The 22,218-nt window shown below is 36.5% G+C and overlaps 1 protein-coding gene across 1 annotated transcript in view; it reads right to left on the bottom strand.

The window, feature by feature from the left end:
• ARFGEF1 (ADP-ribosylation factor guanine nucleotide-exchange factor 1 (brefeldin A-inhibited)) overlaps nt 1–22,218 on the bottom strand; it is a 209,742-nt gene that overhangs the window by 42,365 nt on the left and 145,159 nt on the right. Inside the window, exons 18-23 of the mRNA XM_006860037.1 lie at nt 19,232–19,403; nt 18,387–18,538; nt 15,106–15,234; nt 13,743–13,901; nt 13,370–13,520; nt 5,305–5,395 (exon numbers count right to left, since the gene is read on the bottom strand). Coding sequence (XP_006860099.1) covers nt 5,305–5,395; nt 13,370–13,520; nt 13,743–13,901; nt 15,106–15,234; nt 18,387–18,538; nt 19,232–19,403 — 854 coding nt within the window. The remainder of the gene's footprint in view (nt 1–5,304; nt 5,396–13,369; nt 13,521–13,742; nt 13,902–15,105; nt 15,235–18,386; nt 18,539–19,231; nt 19,404–22,218) is intronic.

Raw genomic sequence — 22,218 nt, 5'->3', positions numbered from 1 at the left:
TTGTACAAGAGTAGATCATCGGTCTTTTATCCCAAGGATCTTCTAATAGTCAAGTGCATAAATAAGCACTGTGCCACTAGGGCTCCTCCCCTCCCCCCATAACTATTACCTAAATGTTTCTGAACATACCCTGTTATTTTAATCTCAGTGCCCTTGAATACACTTACAGTGTCCAAGGAGTAACAAAAATAAGACAGAAAAACTAAAAACTGACATGATAATGCAGAATAAAAAATTCCTACTAAAGAAATGTCTTGAGATTTCCTTAACTGTTCTTGCCGTTACAACAAAACAATTAAAAAATCTGGCTGAAAGTACAATCTGAGAAGAAGAAAGCCTTAAATAATAATGTCCCATTTATCCACTGATGAGACTGAAATCAGAAGTTAAAAGCATACAAAACCTAAGAATTTCTTGCATGAATGAAAAGGAAAATTGCTAGAATGTACATTTCAAATGTGATTAGCTGATTTGTTGAACTAGAGATAATCTCACAGAAGCAATGGCTATAAGCAAATTGTACCACAACTACAGAAGAAACAACAGGAAAGAAGCACAAGAAACAAGGGTTATTACTAATTTTTAAATTGATAAGGAAGCAAATAACAAAGAGTAGAGGGCATACAAACAGAAGCAAAGATTATATGTGGCTATAGGAGAAAGAGGTTGAGGGTAGTGAAATGAAGGCACACAAGGCAACAAGGACAGAGAACTCCTATCAGCAATCAGACAGGTTCTGTACACTTGGAATGATGAAGTAGAATAAGGGAGCATGCATCCTGGGTTAGGCATTCAGATTCCTACTCACTTTGGTAGCCTCTCAAGGGTCACTCTATTTCTAGTAATGCTCCACTACAGATAAACCAATGGTAGAGCACAGCAGTCTCTGGAGGCATTTAAAGTTAAGCCTTAATGCATTAAGACAAAATGCCTACGTGTTTCACAAAATCAGTCTACGAAATGGATTCTACATTTCCTATATGAAAAGCAAAGGACAGAAGTGTGAGAATCTTGTGTGTAAATATTAAAAGGCATGCCCTAAACAGCACCAGTGGTGTGTATGTGTGTGGGATAGATTGCTGCTTCATCCAAAATATGACACTAGAGCACTCACAAAAAAAGTTAGAAAATTATTGCAGATTCTGGATCAAACAAACTTTTAAACTGTATGCAACACACAAGCAGCCTAAATTATTACACTTGTTAAAGGTTTTTCAGAGTGAAAATATTAGTAATAACCTATATTTCTTAGACTGATGCTAACTGAAAGATAAGAACAAATATAGCTGAATGAGCTATATGCATTTTCTGGCCCGTAAAAAATGTTCCAAAGGGTAAGACTGGTCAGTAAAAAGCTAGAACTAGCTGTTTACGTACGAAGAAGAGCCCGGAGAGCTAAATAAAATAATAAATAAATAAATAAATAAGTAAATAAATAAATCCACCAATGAAAACCCCACGGAGTACAATAATCTATTTCACTCTGTATGGTCCTCATGGATGGGGACCAACTCAATGAAATTAAGACTTTTCAAGGAAAAAGTTCAGGAAGTATGTCCAGGGTCACCAGTCATTAAACATAGTTCTGCTGCTACTTAGAGCAGGGGTGGGGAATGTCTGGCCCACAAATCATTTGGCCTGGCCCAGCTAAGGCAACCACAATTCCAGACATCATATTAGGGGTGAGTTAATTAAATGACTGACCAAATATAGCAGGCTAATTTTTAAGTTGATAATTTTGTATGGTCCGTGAAGGATGCTATAAATTTTAGCAGAAAAAAGGTTCTGCACCCGACTTACACCAACAAGTTTTATCCAAAGTTAAAGAATGAATCAGCATGAATCTCCAGGCCATCAAGAAAAGATGGAAAAACATACATTTTTTCCCCAAAATTTACATCATATGTAGTTTTTTAAGAATGTACATGTCAATGTTATAAAATGCTAAATTTCAGATATTTGAGCATGTGTCTGAGAAAAACCCCATTTTGAAAAGAATACTAAATATTCCACATGCTGGGTATTTTCACATATTCTGAAAGAAATGAAAAGTTCCATAGTTAAATAAACCATATTATGGGTTTTCTTTTAGAAAACAAACTAAAACTTAGGAAAACCTAGCAATGTATGTTGCTACTATTGTTGTTAGGTGCCATTAAGTCAGTTCCAAGTAATAGTAGCCCTATGCACAACATAACTAAACAATGCTCTGTCCTGTGCCAGTCTCAGAATCATTGTTACCAATGAACCCACTGTTGCTGCCACTGTGCCAATCCATCTTGTTGGGGGTCTTCCTCTTTTTGGCTGACCCTCAACTTTAACAAGCATGCTGTCTTTTCTCTAGGTACTGGTCCCTCCTTGACAATACATCCGAAGTATGAGAGACAAAGTCTCGCCATCCTGGCTTCTAAGGAGCATTCTGGCTGTACTGCTTCCAAAACAGATTGATTTGTTCTTCTGGCTGTCCATGGTGCTTTTAATTCTTCTCTAATATCACCATAACTTAAATGTATCAATTTTTCTACGGTCTCCCTTATTCATTATCCACTTTCACAGGCATACAAGGCTATTGAAAATACCATGGCTTTGGTCAACAGCACCTTCGTTCTCAAACTCACATCTTTGCTCTTGAACACTTTAAAGAGGTCTTATGCAGAAGATAAGCATAACGCAATATGTCATTTGATTTTTTGACTGCTACTTCCATGAATGTTGATAGTGGATTCAAGAAAAATGTAGTCTTTGACAACTTCAATCTTTTTTCCACTTATCCTAATTAATGTTCAGTAGTGTGAACTTTTTTTTCTTTACATTAAGATAAAACCCACACTGAAAGCTGTGGTCTTTGATTTTCATCAGTAAGTTTTTTACAACCTCTTCGCTGAATCACCTGCATATAGCAGGTTATTAATGAGTCTTCCTCCAATATTACTGTCATATTCTTCTTCATATGATCTAGCTTCTCAGGTTATTTTCTCAGCATGCAAAATGAATAAGTAAGATCAAACGATATAACCTTGAGGAACACCTTTCCTGATTTTAAACTATTCAGCATCCCCTTCTTCTGTTCAAATGACTGCCTCTTGGTCTATGTACAAGTTCCTCATTAGCACAATTAAGTGTTCTGTAATACACATTCTTCACAATGTTATCCATAGCTTGACATGATCCACATAGTCAAAATTCTTTGCATAGTCAATAAAGTACAGATAAACATCTTTCTGGTAGTCTCTGCTTTCAGTCAAGATCCATTTGACATCAGCAATGATACACCCCATTCCACATCCTCATCTGAATCTGGCTTGAACTTCTGGCAGTCCCTACTAATGGACTGTCAATTACTGGCATGTGATATTAATTATATTGTTATATGATTGTCGCATTCCATTAGGTCACCTCTCTTTGGAATGGGCACAATTATGGATCTCTTCCAAACTGCTGAATCAAGTAAGTTGTCTTCTAAATTTCTTAACTTTAATAAGTCATGTTTCCAGTGCTTCCTCAGTTTGTTGAAATATTTCAATTTGTATTCCATCAATTTCTGGAACCTCGGTCTTTGCCAATGCCTTCAATGCATTGTACCTTCTTCCTTTAGTATCTTTTGTTCTTGATCACATGCTACCTCCTGAAACAGTTGAACATCGACTCTTTAAGTGGTACAGTGACTCTGTGTAATCCTTCCACCTTTTGATGCTTTCTACATCATTCAATATTTTGTCCTTTATTGTTATTGTTGTTAAGTGTCATGAAGTCAGTTCCAATTCATAGAGATCCTGTACAAGTTTTCTGAGGAACGACTGGTGGGTTTGACCTGCTGACTTTGAAGTTCAAATTGATCTTTTGGTCTAATGCTTATCCTTCAGTACCACACCAGGACTCCCCTAGAATCCTTCAATATTTCAAGTTGAGGCTTAGATGGTTTTCTTTAGTTCATTTGGCTTGAGAAATGCTGAGTGTATTCTTCCCCTTTGGCTTTCTAACTCCAGGTCTTTGCACATTTAATTATAATATTTGACTCTCTGTCTTCTCCAGCTGCCCTTTAAATTTTACTGTTCAGATCTTTGACATCATTTTTTCCATTTGCTTTAGCATCTCTATGCTGGATAGCAAGTTTCAGAATCTCTTCAGACATCCATTTTGGTCTTTTCCTTTTTCCTTGTCTTCTTAATGATCTTGTGTTCTTCTTGTATAATGTTCTTGATGTCATCCCACCACTCTTCTGGTTCCCAGTCGTTCGTGTCTAATGCATCAAATCTGTTCTTCAGATGATCTCTAAATTCAGGTGGAATACGTTCAGTGTCAAAGTCCCTCTCAGGGACTTGCTGTTTCTATCACCATGGTTATATTTTCCAACTACTGATCCAACCTTTGTATTCCAGTTGCCAGTTACGATAAATACATTTTGATTGCTTATTTGATCAATTTCAGACTTAAGTTACTAAAATTCTTCAATTTCATCATCACTGGTTTTAGTAGTTGGTAACATAAATTTGAATAATAGTGGCATTCTTCATTGCAGGCGCATGAATACTATCCTCTCACAGACAGCATTATACTTCAAGATAGATCTTGAAATATTCTTTCTGATGATGAATGCAACACCGTTCAGCTTCTACTGTTCATTCTCAGCATATTAAACCCTACGATTATCAGATTCAAAATGGTCAATACTAGTCTGTTTCAGCTCACCAATGCCTCTCCAAAGAAACTTATTATACTGAGAATATTCAGAAAACTCCTTTTATTTTATCTACAATGTAGCTCTACATCAAGGACCCAGAAAAACAAATTACACTGAGCTTCATATAAGGATAAGAAGAGGAATATGTCTTCTATAAAGGAACATATCTGTGTGCGTTTTTATCAAAGGAACCATTTCTTCATGCCGACTAGCATAAGGAGACTTCAAAAGATCTGGAAAAACTCCATTACCTTTTAATTCTATTTTCCCATGAACTTTCTGAAGCCCCTTATCATATTTATTTGTAACTTAAAATTTTAAGCCATATTTTAATACAAATAACACATTTTACATTATTTTATCAAACAGTACAACCCCTTACATGTGTTAAGTTTTCTATAGGCACTATGTGCATTATTCATGTGTGCACGTTATCTATATCTACATATGAAAATACGGTGCTGTTTATCTCCTTTCTGTATTTTATTTTTTCAAAAGCAAAATTATAGATATTTCATCATCTAAATTATACATATCATAACATAGTTTTATTACTTTAGAAAAATTATGCAACATAATTGAGATAGTATTCATCTGAAAAGGGAATAAAATGAACACCTTACCTATCTACAGCAACAACAACACTTTGAGAACTGGTTTCTCCAATGGATTCCTGAATACTTGCTATCTGCTTCCAGTCCACATTTCCTCCAACTACCACACACAAAAGAGAAACATTTTAGTTCGAAAATATACTAATGTGGAAGAATATACTAATAGCTCTATAACATATTTTAAAAATTATTTTCCTATTTAAAAAAAAAGGCTTTGAGTAAACAGGTTTGGTATCTACTAAAGCCAAATATGCTTAATGAACTGTACTAAGTGTATCAGGCATGGTTACAAAAGCACTATGTTTGTAAAGATCACACATTTAGGAGGTCTGAGAATTCAGATCACAATATTAATAACATTAAGCATAACGTTTAAGAAATACAGCACTAACCCCAATTCCAAAAATCACTTCTGAGGATAATTCCCTCAATTCCATATATCTAGACCTCCCTGGTCATTTAATCTCTAGTCTGAATTACAACTGCAGTTTGATAATTTTTATCTGTATGTTCTAACATCCTCTAATTTCCAATTCTTTAAACTTGGAATCACCTTTTGATTTCTTTCCTTTCCTCCACTCTCAACATTCAGTTAGTCACTAAACCTGAGGGACTTTTCTTCTGACCAGTATTTCATATCATCTATTCCATTTTCCCTCCTATTTAGTTTTGTTGTTAAGTGTCATCGAGTTAGTTCTCATTCAGAGACCCTATATAGGCAACCCTATAGGATGAGTTTGCACTGCCAATCTTGAGGTTAGCTGTCCAGTATCTATCTTACAGTGCCACACCAGGACTCCCCTACTTAATTTACACTCTCATAATTTCATACCTTGATTACTGAAATACTCAGTTTGAGTTCTCAATGAACAATTCCTCTCTATTGTTAACATCTTCCTCAGAACTAACCAAAACTAAAAACCCAGTTGTCGAGTTGATCCTTTAAGGCAGAGCAGAACTGCTTTAGTAGGGTTTCCAAGGCTGTGATCTTCACATCTTTCTCCACAGAGTAGTCAGTTTAAACTGCCGATATTGTAGTTCACAGCTAAGAAATTCAAGCATTCCACCAGTAGGACTCCTTTCCTCTGAACTAAGTATTACTCAAATCAGACTTTCTTCCATATTGCAGTTGTTGTGAGGTGACACTGAGTCAGTTTCTACTCACAGCAATCCTATGCACAACAGAACAAAATGCTGCCTGGTCTTGTTATCATCTTCACAACAGTCATTAAGTTTGAGCCCACAGTTGATAGAAGCACTGTGTAACTCCGTCTCGTTGGGGGTAGGGTTTTTTTCCTCTTTTTCACTGACCCTTCACATTGCCAAGCTTGATGTTCTTCTTCATGGACCGATAACTTCTTATAATATGTCCAAAGAACAAGAGACGAAATCTCACTCTTACTTTTAAAGTACATTCTGGCTGAACTTTTTTCAAGACAGATTTGTTTGTTCTTCTGGCAGTCCATCATACTTTCAATATTTTTGCCAACACCATAATTCAAATGCCACAGATTCTTCTACAGTTTTCTTTATTCACTGTCCAACTTTCAAATACATATGAAGCGATCAAAAACACCATGGCCTAGGTTGGGCTTATCTTAGTCCTCATGTTGTTGTTAAGTGCCACTGAGGTGGTTTTGACTCATAGTGACCCTGTATATGTTTAGAAGGAGTAGATAGTGGATTTGAACTGATGACCTTTAGGTTAGCAGTACAGTGCTTATCTTACAGAGCCACACCAGAACTTTTAATCCTCATATTGTTTTTGCTGTTAAGTGCTGTCATGTTGATTTTGACCCATAGCGACCCTGTATAGGGTTTCCGAGGAGCAGCTGGTGAGCTTGAACCACCAATCTTGTGGTTCAAACTGATCTTGCAGTCAAGTGCTTATATTATAGTGCCATACCAGGACTCCTTATACAGGCTCCATATAAATTGTTTTAGGTGTGTTTGTACTGCTGTCTGAACCACAAAGAAAGCTAAAGATATGATTCAAACCATAGACTTTTTTTTGTACCTTCCTATCTCACTCAATGGACATCATGCGTGGTAAAGTAGAGGGTCAGTGAAAAAGATGAAGACCCCTAAAATGAGATGGACTGGCACAGTGGCTGCAACAAAGGGCTTAAATTTAACAACTGTGAGGCTGAAGCAGCACCAGGCATAGCGATGCTATGCACAACAACCACTGTGTTGTGCATAGGCGGTCACTATGAATTGGAGCTGACTCAAGGGTGCTGGATATCATCTTACTCAATACTGAGTAAAAAGCAAGTGCTCACCAAACGCATGTTGAATAACTGAGCATATACTCGTTAAGTGCCTTTCTGATCACAAACATGTCAGATTATGGCACTTAAACTAGGTGGGCTCTAATTCTACTCCAGGAACTGAACAATGTGAACAGGATATAATCATGTGTTTCTTCTTTGCCTAATTAATAATTTATCAGGAGACACAGACATGTTCACAACTAACTATAATCCACTGCAATGACTACTTCATGGTTTAAATGAACTTATTCTCTTAAATACAAGTCTGCTAAACAGAATTTTAATGGGGGGAGAAGACAAGGGGAGGTTGTGTACTGCCTTGTAGGCAGGTATCACACAGAACGAAATAATTTCTTTAAGTGGGACCTAGAAAGATGATCATGTGAAAAAGGAAGTATATAGAAAATTATTTCAGGCAGAGGGAGCAGCATATATAAAGTAAAGAAAACATGTACTTTAACATACTTTGGTGTGTCCATGATGGAAGATTTAGTGAAGGACAGGGAAGAAGAGAACAGTAGTAGGAAATGAAGTTGGAAAGGCAGACTAGAAAGAGAATGTGAAGAGCCTTGAATGCCATATAAAACATGCTGTTGTTAAGTGTCACCGAGTCGGTTCCGACTCATTAATGACCCTGCATAGGGTTTCAGAGGAGCAGCTAGTGAGTTTGAACTGGACCTTGCGGTCCATCCTACAGCACCACCACACCAGGACTCCATGTTAAATAAGCTTCCTTTGGAAAACAGAAAACCATTCGTTTCTAGAAAACTGACATGTTGCAACGTATCTTCAGAAAAATAACTCTGGTAGAGTATGGAGAGTATATTAAAACAGGAATAGATAAGAGAGTCAGGGAAACAAACTGAGCGTCTTCTTCTGTAATAAAAGTGAGAAAGAATGAAAGCCTAAAATAACAACAGTGAATTGGTGTGGTACTGCAAATAGCATCAAGCTACTTTTTGATGTACAGCATGTTATAGGAATTTAATGAAGACAAAGCCAGGAAAAAAATACCAATCACATAAGTTCTTTTATGTACCAACTAAATGTTCTATACTGGCAGAGCTTTCTATATACAATTTATATTCAAATAATCTGTAATTGTTAATAATAAACATACTTAATGGAATCAAAGAATATATAAAATGTCTAGGAATCCAAAGAACCTATTTCAAACATGCAAAGTCTTTCAGAGATTTGTCTGACTGTAAGACATGTTAGTTGTTATTGTCAAATTACTGAAAAGCACAAATATTTATGGTTAAACAATATACACAGATATGTTGCAATTATTCATTTATATGATGAAGCCACTATGTATATAATTAAAATCTAGTATTTATGAACACTATGTTCTTATTAATTAAAAATTCCCTTTTTCCCAAAAAAGTACAAAGATAGTTTTTTAACAGATCATCCATAAAGTTAGATAAATATATCCAAACTGTCAACTTGGTTTCAAGAAAAATCTGGTCCATGGATGCTAGCATTTGAGGACATTAGTTTAAAACAGCAAAGATATTTATATACATTAAATTCACTTGATTGTATTTCATCCTCTTCTAGCTTAAACTTTGCCTCCCATGTCTAGCTCACAAAAATAGCTGTTGTCTGAGTAGCGGGGCACGGATGGATCGGGGTGGGCATCTATGACACGGGCTAGCTGGTTGATGAGGTGGCCTGAAAGGAGGGCTCTGCTCAACAGAGGACAATTCAGTAGACCAGCTCCATTTATGATATGCACTTGAAAACGAGAGACCTGAGCAATCAGGATTGAGTTGAAAATGGAGCAGACTCAAAAAGAGAAGTAAACTATATCAGAGAGCTTAAATAGAACATGAAAGAGAGATGGAGGAATGTGGCAGGTCTCCGAAATGATTTGGAAGTCAGAACTACTTCATTTACAGATCTAAAACGGATGTATGTTTCTGTAAACTCCCTTTCCCTGAAAGAAGGTCATCTCATACAAGTGCAAGTCAAAAAGTATTGCTACAAAATAATATAATCCTTTATTAAATAAAAACATAAAAATGTGAAGTTATTATTTCTCAACATAAACTCCATTTATGTCTGTACACTTTGGAAGGCAGTGTGTCCATCTCTCTAAGCCATCCCCCAAGAATTCTGTGCTTTTCCATGTATATCATGTCAAAATGGCAGTTTTAGCATCCTAGAGGGACTCAAATTGTGTTCCTTTTCAATGTTTTTTATGTTTTGGGAACAAATGAAGTCTGAAGGGGCAAGATCAAGGCTATAAGGTGGATGGAGTATGGTTTCCCAATAAAATTCTCAGACAGCCCTTGCTACACTTGAAGAATGAGCAGATCCTAGTGGGAAAAAAATTATTCAGTGTAACTTTCCTGGATATTTTTCTCACCAATGCAGATTTGTATTTTCTTAAAACTTCTTCCTAATAAGCTCCCATGATCATCCTGTGTCCTTTCAGAAAATCCCATAAAACAGTCATCATAACCTTCTGAGCTGACCTCTCTGCTTTGACTTTAATTGGCCCAGCACATTACATTTCCTCAGATGCCCCTGTTTTGACTGGACCTTGCTCTCTGAATGGCGTTAATAAATCCAAAACTTGTCTCCTTCAGTAAAACTGTCTTCATTAGCTTCAATCTTGATTAAAAGACAGATGGAAAGGCCTTTTCTTTGAGCTAGCTGATCTTCATGCAACACTTTTATACCCAACAAACCAAAAGTTTACTGAGACTAGAAGTTCCCTTAAAATTGAAAACTGAACCACGTGAGATCCCAACTTTATTAGCTATCCTATCAGTGGTAATTCTATGGTCTTCTACCAGTTTCTGAACTTCATCCACAGTTTTTTCACTTGTCCAGGTTGAATATCGTCTCTCTTGAGTCATTTTTTTTTTTTTTTAAACTTTTTACTGTGAACTGAGTGAAGGTTTACAGAGTAGATCATCAGTTTTACATTCAACAAATCATATGCTCTGTTTCATCTCAATGATTGCAATCTCCTCCAAGCAGGCAGTTATCCCAATTCCTCCCTATGGTTCCTGTTTCCGATTCCACCCACCTTCCTGTCCCCTTCTCAAATTTGTCTTTAAGTAAATGTTGCCCTTTTGATCTTGAATTGTTAACCATTTTAGGGTAAGCATACCTTACTAGTGTTTTTATTCCCTCAATATACCTGTCTACTACCTGGCTGAAAATTGGGTCATGAGGGTGAGTTGCTTTCCAGACCTGAAGGGTGGTATAGAAGGTCCTAGCCTCAGGTTAACTCCAGTCTCTTTCTGACCACTAAACCTGGTCTTTTGTTTTTTTTCCCCGAATAATCTTGAGTTTTGTTCCACTCTACCTGAGACCTTCTAATATAATCCCTTTCGGATCAGTTGGTAGTGGTAGCCTGGTACCATCTAGTTCCTCTGTTCTCAGAGTCATGGTGACTGATGTTCATCTGCTGGACGAGTTGGTTCCAAGCACCTTCAAGTTTCAACACTTCTTCATTCTTCCATACACAGACAGACCAGTAGTTGCATCTTAGATGGCTGTTCACGAGCTTTTAAGATCCTAGTCATGATACAACAAAGTAGGACATAGAACACTGTGTCTTTGGAGACTACACTATTTGGCTCATTTGTGAGGTCTTCCTTAAAATGCTGATCCATTTAAAAACGGTTGCTATATGTGGGGCAGCATTCCTGTAAACTTGGTGCATAGCTTCAATGATTTGAGAAGATGCCATTTGAGTTTTATTAGAAATTTGGTATTAGCCCTAATCTCAAAATCATTTTTTTCCATACCATAAAAAATATCCATTTTTTGAAGGCACCCTAATAAGATTACATATGCTGTTGTTGTTAAGTGCCCCAAGTCATAGTGAACCTGCATAGGGTTTCTGAGGCTTTAAATCTTCATGTGAGAAGGAAGTCTCATCTTTCTCCAACACAGTAAATGACAGGATTGAATCTTGCACCTTGGGGTCACAGTCCAGTGTTTATCTTAATGAAGCCACCATGCTCCCAAGACAAGTTTATTACTCAGATAATTCGTTTGTAACCACCCACTAATCATAAAGCCATGTTTAAAAACATTTTTTTTTTTTGGAATAAACTTGTGCATGTATGAACTGGAACCCTAGTAGCAATACTTTTTGACTTATGCTATTATCTTTGCAACCTAAGTGGCACAATACCACAGTTATCAAATTAATTCTAATTTGCTTTCAAGGTATACCAGCAAACAATATAAACAAGTATTATTATGTATTGTTATAAATCTAATCTCAGAATATTAAATAGTCCACTGTTTATCAGTATAATCTACTTGTGTAGTTTTACCTGCTAAAATTGAGCCCCAGAAATTTGCAACTTTTCTTGATTTTAGTGTGCCCACATTCACTAGGCTTTTTCAAAGCTTCTGATTCAATCAATGTACATTCATTTCACTTGCCTGTAAATATTTTTCATCTGTACTTCCTGCTAACTCCTGGAGTAATTATAGTTCTAATGTTCCGAGTTAGACTTCCACGTTACAAAAGTCACCATGCAGGTGCTCAGGCAGTTCTAAGTCCTGCTGCTGGATCGCCAAGTTATTAGGTCTATACCTGCACTGGTAGAACTCCCAGACCTCGCAGTACCACAGCATCTATGGTATAACTGCTGGCTGTTATAGTTGGATTACCACTGGGAACTAATTTTCCCCGTCCAACCTGAAGCCACAACATGGTCCAGGGTCTTTACTTCTTTCCCTATGGATCCTCTTTCAGGCTTGAAATTCTTTTGGATTTCCTAAGAATTTTTACTGCTAGCAACAACAGAGAAATCACTAAAAGATAAAAAGATAGAAAATGTCCAGAAATGCAAAGTTACAGTACAAAGCATTAATAGTAAATATTCCTGGAGCTCAGGCATATTCCTTTCTGCCCACTATGCCCTAAGTTATGTCACTAGATTCCTTGGTTGGAGATGAGGTGGGAAGGGTGAACAAAGAATAATTGTTGTTGCTGTTTAGTGCTGTCAAGTTGGTTCCAACTCTAGCGAACCTGTATAGGGTTTCCAAGGAGCAGCTAATAAATTTGAAATTTGAACTGCTGACCTTTGTTTAGCAGTTCAGTGCTTATCCTACAGCACCATACCAGGACTACAGACCTCTAATATTCCTGCCATTGTGCTAAATCCAGTCATATATATTCTTACTTAATCCTAACAACCTTCTGAGAAGACATTATCTTCAATTTTCAAAAGAGGAAACTGAAGCTCTGAGCGTTAAAGTAACTTGCACATAGCAAGGAAGCAATACGAAAGAATCCAAACCATTAACCCGGTATCATCCAGCTGATTTTGGCTCATAGCGACCCAATAAAACAGAGTAGAACTGTCCTCTAAGGCTTTCCAAGGCTATAATCTTTACAGAAGCCGAATACCACATCATTCTTCCATGAAGTAGCTGGTGGTCTGAATCACCAACTTTTTGGTTAGCAGCTGAGTGCCTAACCACTGCACCAAAACCCCAAACCAAACCCACTGTTGTCAAGTAGATAAACTTATACACTAGAACTCTTTAATTTAAGTCCTTACTTAATTTATGTGCCTAATAAAAAGCATGGAATTTTAAACTGTACTCTTTCCATTTCCCAATAAGAAGATTGAGACAATGGGCCACTTAATGCTGAACACAGGCAAGAAACTTAAATTCCCCACTTAACCTTGTTTTTTAGTCACGAGGTTAGCCAAAGGGCATTTTGTCATATGGTAATACATTGCTACAATGAAGTTATTGATAATGAGCAAATACTAATGTTTTATAACAATAATTTTCACAATTCTTACCTAGTCCCAGACCTACAAATTCATCAGGAGCTTGATCTTTTGTTCCAGTAAGAGATCCTTCTCTGCCTCGCACTGTTCCAGAAATGTACCGGGGTTTCACTCCAGTTCCTATCAGTTGTGCCAGCTCCAACTGACTGATGCACTTCAGAATCTTAATTACCAAAAATAAATTCAAATAAAAACCATGTAAAAGTGCCATGAAAAATATTTACATGTATGCTGCGAGGATCTAACACTAGGGCAGTTATGTCAATATAAAAAGGTAAATGCACTTATCCTAAATGCAAATCATGAATATAAAACAGTAAATTCGTTACTTCTCCAAACACAAGAAAGTCACTGATAAACTAGAAATTAAGAAAACTGCTTATACCTCATGCCATGAATTTCCTAAATAATTTCCATCTGTATGAGCCACTGTGATAAGTGTTTTTATCGTGTCGATGTTCTTCTGTTTCATTTCAGTAATACCAGAACTCACTGTAAGCAAGGTAAATCTTGCTAGTGCCTGGACATATGCATCTCTTTCCAGCTACAGAAAGGAAAAGAAGTATACTTTGATGGTCGTTAAATACAGCAAAGCAATCTATAGTTCTCTATTGTCAAGCTCTGTTTATATGTTTAGTAAAATTTTAACTAACATTTTATGAATTTCACACAATACCCCAAATAACTGCAGCTGTGATTTTTTTTTGTTGTTGTTGTTTAAGAAGATGAATGACAAGGAAAAGGCAGAGATGTCTAAAATGCAAAGATAATGTTAGGTGCCAAATCAAGAAGAGATTATAAGGATACTACATGAATTCAGAAGGAGCTCTGGTAGCGTAGTGGTTACGAATCAGGCTGCGAACCTCAAGGTCAGCAGTTCGAAACTACCAGCTGTTCCATGGGAGAAAGATGAGGCTTTCTGCTTCCATAAAGATTTACTTGAGACTTAAGTGTGCAATGAGTGTTTTTTGCTTTTTTTGGAAACACTGTACAGGGTCGCTATGAGTCAGAACCGACTCCACGGCACATAATTACCAGATATTAAAAAAACAAAAAAAAGCAAAAAAACACTTATTGCACACTTAAGTCTCAAGTAGTATATACACCAGTAGAAGGCCAATTTGCAAATTTGCTATTTTTTTTCTTTATAGCTAGACTGGGTTTTACATCCTACCATTTAATTAAATGTGAAACTGATTTGCAAAAAAAGAAAAAAAAAAAAAAAAAACTTTTCCCAAAACTAATTATCAGACAAAGCAAACAAATGACTACAATTTCATGAAGGACAGCTTTCATGAAAATTGCATATTGGATACCTGGTACCTTCAAGGATTAAATGTGATGATTAAAAAAAAAAAAACCCTGAAGATATCTTGTTTTTAGATTCCAGTAAAGTTATAAAGTAATTTTAAAAAGGTACATGTAAACAGTTCAATAGGTTTGAACATAATAACAAGATACTCAAGTTATTATATAGGAATTTAAACTCTCATAAACATCTTAATAAATATCCTAAAGAGAACAAAATTGCAAAGTTGTTATGGTGAATTCTAGCTAGATCAACAAATAACTACTCCTTACATCATAGTTTGTCAAACACTTAAATGTTAAGCTGCATTTAAATTCCACCATAAATTCAAAATTAATTTTTAATACATCAGATAGAAAAAAGTTACTGCACTCTAAATGATGAAAGCATAAATAATCTGTATTTTCAGACTAGCCACAAAGGCAAAATTTTTTGTTACCTGAATGGTGAAAATGCATGCAATTCTGATCGCACATCTTATACCTTCCAGGCAAAGAGAAGCTACTTCAGTATCATCACAGTCTTGCAGACCCACACTGAATGCAGCCAGAAAAGGTGTCCAAGCCAACTAAAAAAGTAAAGATTTAAAATATATAATAGGCATCAAACAATAATTAAATCTATGGTAACACCGTAAGAGCTTCAGAACCTTTTGAAGCTCCCTCATACGACTATTTTCTCACAGGTTTTATACAAGATAAGATTTGAGAAAGTTTTTTAAAAAGAAGGAAATCAAGTTCTTGGTCTAGTTACTTGGAGAGCTTCTTTAAATAAGGGATAAACTATGTGAAGGCTGCCTGGACTTAAATATGTAGGAGAGAAAGCAAGATTACAATAAAAAAATAGAAATAGTCCAAATTCATAAATAATATTAGTTTTACCCAACTTCTGAATTTTTTCTCTTTGCAAACCCTTGTCCCTTAGAATATTTCACTTGTTCTTTATTTCAAATAAAATCCTTTTATTCATCTTCCTACTTGTAATAATTACATTAGTCTCTTTTTTAAACTTTTTTGCTTAAAGAAAATTATGTAATCTTTTTTTAATAGTTAATTTTTTTACATTGAGACATCAGTAAAATCTTTGGTTCCTAGTTAGACAACAGAATGAACATCAAGAACATGAGCTCTGTATAAGTTCGGTTCCTGTGGCATGTATTGTGACTGGGATTGCTGGTTGGTTCCAAGCAAGGTGGGGACCTGACCATGGGACCTGAATCCTGATCCCAAAGTCCTCCAGAATATCAGTGGCCTTCATACTGGCCTGGCTTCAGGGTAAGACAGAAGTGAATCAAGAGACTATCCAGCATCTCCTAGAGGAAAAAGAACAGCTGATTTTCTGTATTGTGAGTATTAGAACAAGGGCTGGGCAAACAAGTGCATCTAGTACCAATCAGCATGTGCTGCACAGAAACTTCATTTATTTGGCTACTATTGCAGATGCCAAGGAGCTCTAGTAGCGAAGTGGTTATGAGGTGGGCTAATAACCACATGGTCAGCAGTTTGAAACAACAGCCGTCCGCAGGAGAGAAAGATGACGTATTCTGCTCCCATAAAGATTTATAGCCTCATAAATCTTATACAGGGTCGCTATGAGTTGGAACTGAATCAGTGGCACACAATCGCCACCACTATTGCAGATGCCAGCCAAACCGTTACTGCACAATTAATGGAATAATCTTCTAGTCGACTATTGTGAAAAGTAATTGGATATAACCCACCTCCTACAAAATAGAGACAGGATTACTGACAACTCAGATGCTTCCAACATGAATGAAAGCTCTGGGGCTCTTTTAAAATGTGAAGAAAACTACTATACAGGGTCGCTAAGAGTCAGAATTGACTCAATGGCAGTTAACAACATAGCCCCACACACTCATCCACTATGACAAATACCCATATCACAGACCTTGAAGTAGGAGGATAAACAACTGTACAATTTTAAACTAGGAAGAACAACAGAAGTCTTGTAACCATCTTTTACTGCCAATACACACATGCAGTTGTGTGAGAAGAAGAACTTGAATTATTATCTTCAGTCTCCATGGACTATTTCACCATGTTGCCCTCACAAACTGGAATGGATTTTATCTGCTTTCCCTTTCCAAACCTGTTTAGACACTCCTCAATACTACTCCTTCTGGATTTTGAAGGAGAAAAAAAGAATAGGAGAATGAAGAAGGAATAGAAATTAAAACCTTTAAAGAACCAGAAAGCTTCATTCTTCTTATCTACCTATAAAAACCATTCATGTTTTCACTCCTTACTTTACTTTCTGGGCTCCAAGTGTAGTAACGACCTCAGATAATCCTGAATCAGAAACATTAAGAGTAAACAAGAGGCTCAGGATTGCTTTGAAAAGCTAGTTAACTCCAAAGGTTTAATTACAACTCATTTACAGAAAATCAAGGCAACGATTAATGATCACTCTCCTAAACCTAAATCTATTTAAAAAAAAAACAACTTTTTATTGTGAATTGAGTGAAGGTTAACAGACAGAATCATTAGCTTTAATTGACCAAATAATACACTTTTTTTCATCTCAATGATTATAATCCCCTCCTTCCAACAACAGTTATCCTACTTCCTCCCTGTGGTTTCTCTTTTGTATCTTATATATCAAAATGAAAAAAGCAAAAATATTTGATGTACAGATACAAGACAAAAAATATATTCATTTAAATGTCCCAAGGGTATATTCTGTGAGCCAGCTTCCTGCCCACAGGCACACAGCCTTACTTAGTCCATTGGGCCTAGAGCCCACAACTGCTCTCTTTAATTCCTGAGACACCTATTCATTCCGAATAATGCATACTCTTTCTCATTCTACTTAAAGAGGGAAAAATTAATATTTAGAGCCCTAATGTGGCACTGCAGGAGCACTGAACTGCTAACCACAAAGTAAGAGGTTCAAACCCACCAGCTGCTCCTTGGAAGCCCTATATAGGGTTGCTATGAGTAGGAACCAACTTGATGGCACATAACAGCACACTCTTATAAAATGGTCTCCTGGTGGCACAATGGTTAAATTATTTAACTGCTATCCAAAAGGTTGGTGGTTCAATATTATGAGATGTTCTGAAAGAAAAAGATATGGCAGTTTGCTTTTGTAAAGAGTTACAGTTTGGAAATCCTATGGGGCAGTTCTACTCTATCCTATAAGGTTGCTAAGAGTCAGAATTGATTTGAAGGAAATGGGTTTTACATTTTGGTTTTAATATCATAAATGATATAGCTTTTGCTTCTACTAGTACATTATACTACTGGGGGAAAAACAACAAACCAACCCTACTGCCAGCAAGTCAATTCCAACTCACAGCAACCCTACATAGAGTTTCCAAGGCTGTAAATCTTTATAGATGCAGAAAGCCTCATCTTTCTCCCTGGGAGTGGCTGGTGGATTTCAATTGCTGATCTTGTGGTTAGCAGTTCAGTGGCTGTCCTACACCACTACCAGGACATCAAACTCCAAGCCACACTCACTGCCATCAAACGTATTCCAACTCAGAGCGAGCCTGTATAGAATTTCTGACACTGTAAGTATTTACAGGAGCAGAAAGTGTCATCTTTCTCCTGCACATTAGCTGGTGGGTTTGAACTGCTGATTTAGCAGTTAGCAGTCAAATGCTTATCCTACAGCACCACCAGAGCCCTTAAAAATACTTAGAATAAATGTATTTGTAAATGTATACTGCAACCAAAAGTTATTAGTAACTCTTACCTTAAACATGGGTCTCACATGCTCCAAATGTGTGGCACTTGTAAACGGTGCCTGAACGTGGCTCACAGCCTCCATGAGCGCTTTAGCGGTCTTGGCCATTTGCTCCATTTCTAAGTTATACAGAAGTCTTCTCTGTTTTTCACTGGCTACATCTAGAAGCAAAACACATTATTACTATTTAAAATATCAAGCCCTTTAAAATGTTATTTTTATCTTTTACCTATGAAAACTAGTTTTAAAATAAAATACGAATCAGACATTAAAGGCCACCCATTGCATGATTCTATATATACAACAACATATATACACAAGAGTCCTGATGTGGTGCTGAAGGATAAGCACTGGACTGCAAATTTGGTTTTAACTACAAGGTCAGCAGCTGAAACTTAACAGCTGCTCCTAGGAAACCCTACATAGGGTTGTTATAAGTCATAATGGACTCAATGGCACTTAACAACATTTATGTATAACATCCAGACAATGTATATCCACAGTCAGAAAGCAGACTGGTGGTTGTCAGGTATCAGGGACAAAGGGAAATGAGAAGTAACTGCTTATTCCTTTTGAGGGGGATAAAAATATTTTAAATAAAGCTAAAGGTTGTGGTTGCATATAACATTGTAAATGCACTAAAAACCCATTGAATTACTCACTATAAAGCATTACTTTTATGTTAAGTGAATTTTACTTCAAATAATAACAAAAAAAATCCTGGAGTAGTAGTCAGAGATATGGTTCTAATACATGTTTATACAGTTACATTATTAGAATTCAAGTGAAAAAATTTTAAACACATATTTCCTCCACAGCTGAACAGTCGAGAGTCAAGTGATTAGGATACTTACTTTGTTTACTTGATTTGGTAGGAATTGTAAGTTCTTTTGTTTCTTTCATTGATATCTTTTTCCCAGCTATTTCATTATAAATAGCTGACAGATACTCTTCAGGAAGGTCTTTACTGTCATTGATACCTCTGTTCATTTTAATGTACTGTTCCTTTGTCATTTTATTTTTAACCTAGATAAGAAAAAAATTATAATTCCTAAAAATTAACATATAAAAATTGTACTTGAATTTAAGAATTCAAATAATCATCATAAAAGAGAGTTTATAAATATTTGGAGGACAGGAAGTAAAAAATATCTGATAAAACATATATAAAATGTAAAAGGAAAGTCACAGAAAATGAAAGCAATGTATAAAGACCCACATTGGCATATACTAATCCAATTCATTCTGAAGACATATAAAACATTACAAAATGAAATGATCTGTTATTTGTCCAAGGTCAAAGAACTTTAAAAAAAGGTCAGACAAATATTGGTAACATAAATGTATCAAAAAGATTCAGATCTTAGTTCAAAAGAACATGTATGTGCCATTACTGATTTATAGACGGATTTTATATAATAGTGGGTACAAGAGCAACAATAGTTGACATTTGTCATGGATTGAATTATGTTCTCCCCAAATCCTTGTCAGGTTGGTTGGGCCATGATTCTCAGAGGTTTGGCAGTTATGTAATGATGCGATGTGGTTATTATGTGATGAGCCCCCATGATGTTCTCTGATGTGATACATCAATAAAAATGATAATTTGGGCTAAGAGAGCAGAGACCAGACTGGCATCTTCTAGAGATTCAGAGAGCAGAAGTTGAAAAGACAAGGAGCATGGAAAGCAGAGCTGCTTCATTATCCTAACACAGGTCTATGACTTCTCTCTTCTGAAAGGGAGGATCCATGACCTCCTCTTAGGTTACTAAGAGGGGAGCCACTGTTTGCTAGATTTCAATGACTGATCTTCATCAGCTTGTTCCAGAATGTGGCACTGCCATTAAGATGGGATCACCAAAAAAGATGAGGAAGCTCAGAGTATTATTTTTAGGCTGTTAGGTTTTTAACTTGCTTGGTGACCGGTATCTCAACTTTCCCTCCAATTGCTCCAATCTGTAATGGAAATGTCTACCATGTACCTGTTCCACCACTGTACTTTGGAAGACTTTTGGAATGATATGGCAAGCACATGAATTTTGGGGAGCCACAGGGTAGAATGTCTCTCCAAAATATGTACAACTCGACTAGATTATGATTCTAAGTAGTTTAGCAGCTATGCAATGATATAACGTAGCAGCTATGTGATGATTCCCCAAGATGTGATCTGATGTTATCAATCCATAGGAGAATTAAGAGTGAGATGCAATACCCTGAATCCCATCACAGCCCTGTAAAGGAGTTTCCCAGGGATGAGGACAGCACCATCTTTCATCTTGCAAACATCAATGTAGAGAGAAGTGAGGTGAGAGAGAAGGACCTACTACCACAAAGAAAGAAGAGCAGGGAGTAGAGTACATCCTTTGGACATGAGCTCCCTGCATCGTGAAGCGCCTATATTAACAGACAGATTGATGTCAAAACATACGAGGAACTACATGCAAGGTTGGGCCTACAGATTCTTAAAAGGAGACAAGGACATCTCTCCAAAACCAGTGCTCTAAATTCTGATGTCTAACTGTGAGAGACTGTATCTCTGCCTGCTATACCCATCCATTTGTGGTATTTCTGCTATAGCAACACTAGATAGCCAAAACAAAGTTTATTTAAAACAAAAACATTTCACTGAGGCAACTCCATGATTATATGTAAGTTTGAATGCTTCATCCTGTGTAGGTACCCTGGACTTAAACCTACATACCTTGATAAAGTTGTAGAATGCAAGTTTGAAGTCTTAAGATGGTAGCCCTTCTACCAAACATGGGGATGAATATAGAAATAAGTTTATACTTTATATCTGTAGAAATCCAAATGGACAAAAACACAGGAGTCTTTATATTCTCTGGAGACATATTCGCTTAATTAAATACATGTCCACTGTTTGGGTTAATGCACTAGACTGCAAAGTCAGTTTGAACTGCAAGGTTGGTGGTTCAAGCTCACCAGTCACTCCTTGGAAACCCTCTAGAGGGTCGCTACAGGTCGGAACTGACTGGATGGCATTTAACAACAACAACAACTGCTTTCCACAACCACTTGACTGTCAATGTGTGGTAATGGGGTGGCTTGCATGTTACTGTAATGTTGGAAGCAATGCCACCGGTATTTTTAACTACCAGCAGGGTCACCCATTGTGGACAGGTTTCAGTACAGTTTCCAGACTAAGACAGACTAGGAAGAAGGAGAGGCAGACTACCTTTGAATGTTCAGTCACTTAAAACTTTATAACCAGCAGCTGAACATTGGCAGATATAGTGCTAGAAGATAGAAATATTATGAATTAACAGCAGATAATTGTCAGATATAATGCCAGAAGATGAGCCACTCAGGTTGGAAAGCACTCAAAAAATGACTGGGGAAGAGGTTCTTCCTCCTCCTCAAAGAAGTTTTGACCACAATAATGTGAAAGGAGCAAAGCTTTTGGGACCTTCATTTGTTGATGGGGCACAATTCAAAATGAGGAGAAATACCTACAAACAGCCATTAATAATATGAACATGAAATGTATGATGTAAGAATCTAGGGAAATTGAAAGCTGTCAAAAATGAAATGGGATGCATAAAGATTGATATCTTAGGCATTAATGAACTGAAATGGACTCGTATTGGCCATTTTGAATCTGACAAGTTTATGATTTATTATAAAGGAAATGACATCCCAAAGGGATCAAAAAGAACATTGCATGATCTATGCTGATCTTCAGCAAATGGTGAAAGCATAAATTAAAAGCCATTTTCAGAAAAATGAAACAAGATGCATATCTCATACCATAAGCAAAAACAAACCCAATATAGTTTAAAAAATAGGGACAAACATAGGGCTTGAATACATGATATAAATA

The sequence above is a fragment of the Chrysochloris asiatica genome, unplaced genomic scaffold, assembly GCF_000296735.1.
Source record: "Chrysochloris asiatica unplaced genomic scaffold, ChrAsi1.0 scaffold00036, whole genome shotgun sequence".
Taxonomy (NCBI): domain Eukaryota; kingdom Metazoa; phylum Chordata; class Mammalia; order Afrosoricida; family Chrysochloridae; genus Chrysochloris; species Chrysochloris asiatica.
The sequence above is the reverse complement of the archived record's forward strand: the minus strand, read 5'-3'. Positions and strand labels throughout refer to the sequence as shown.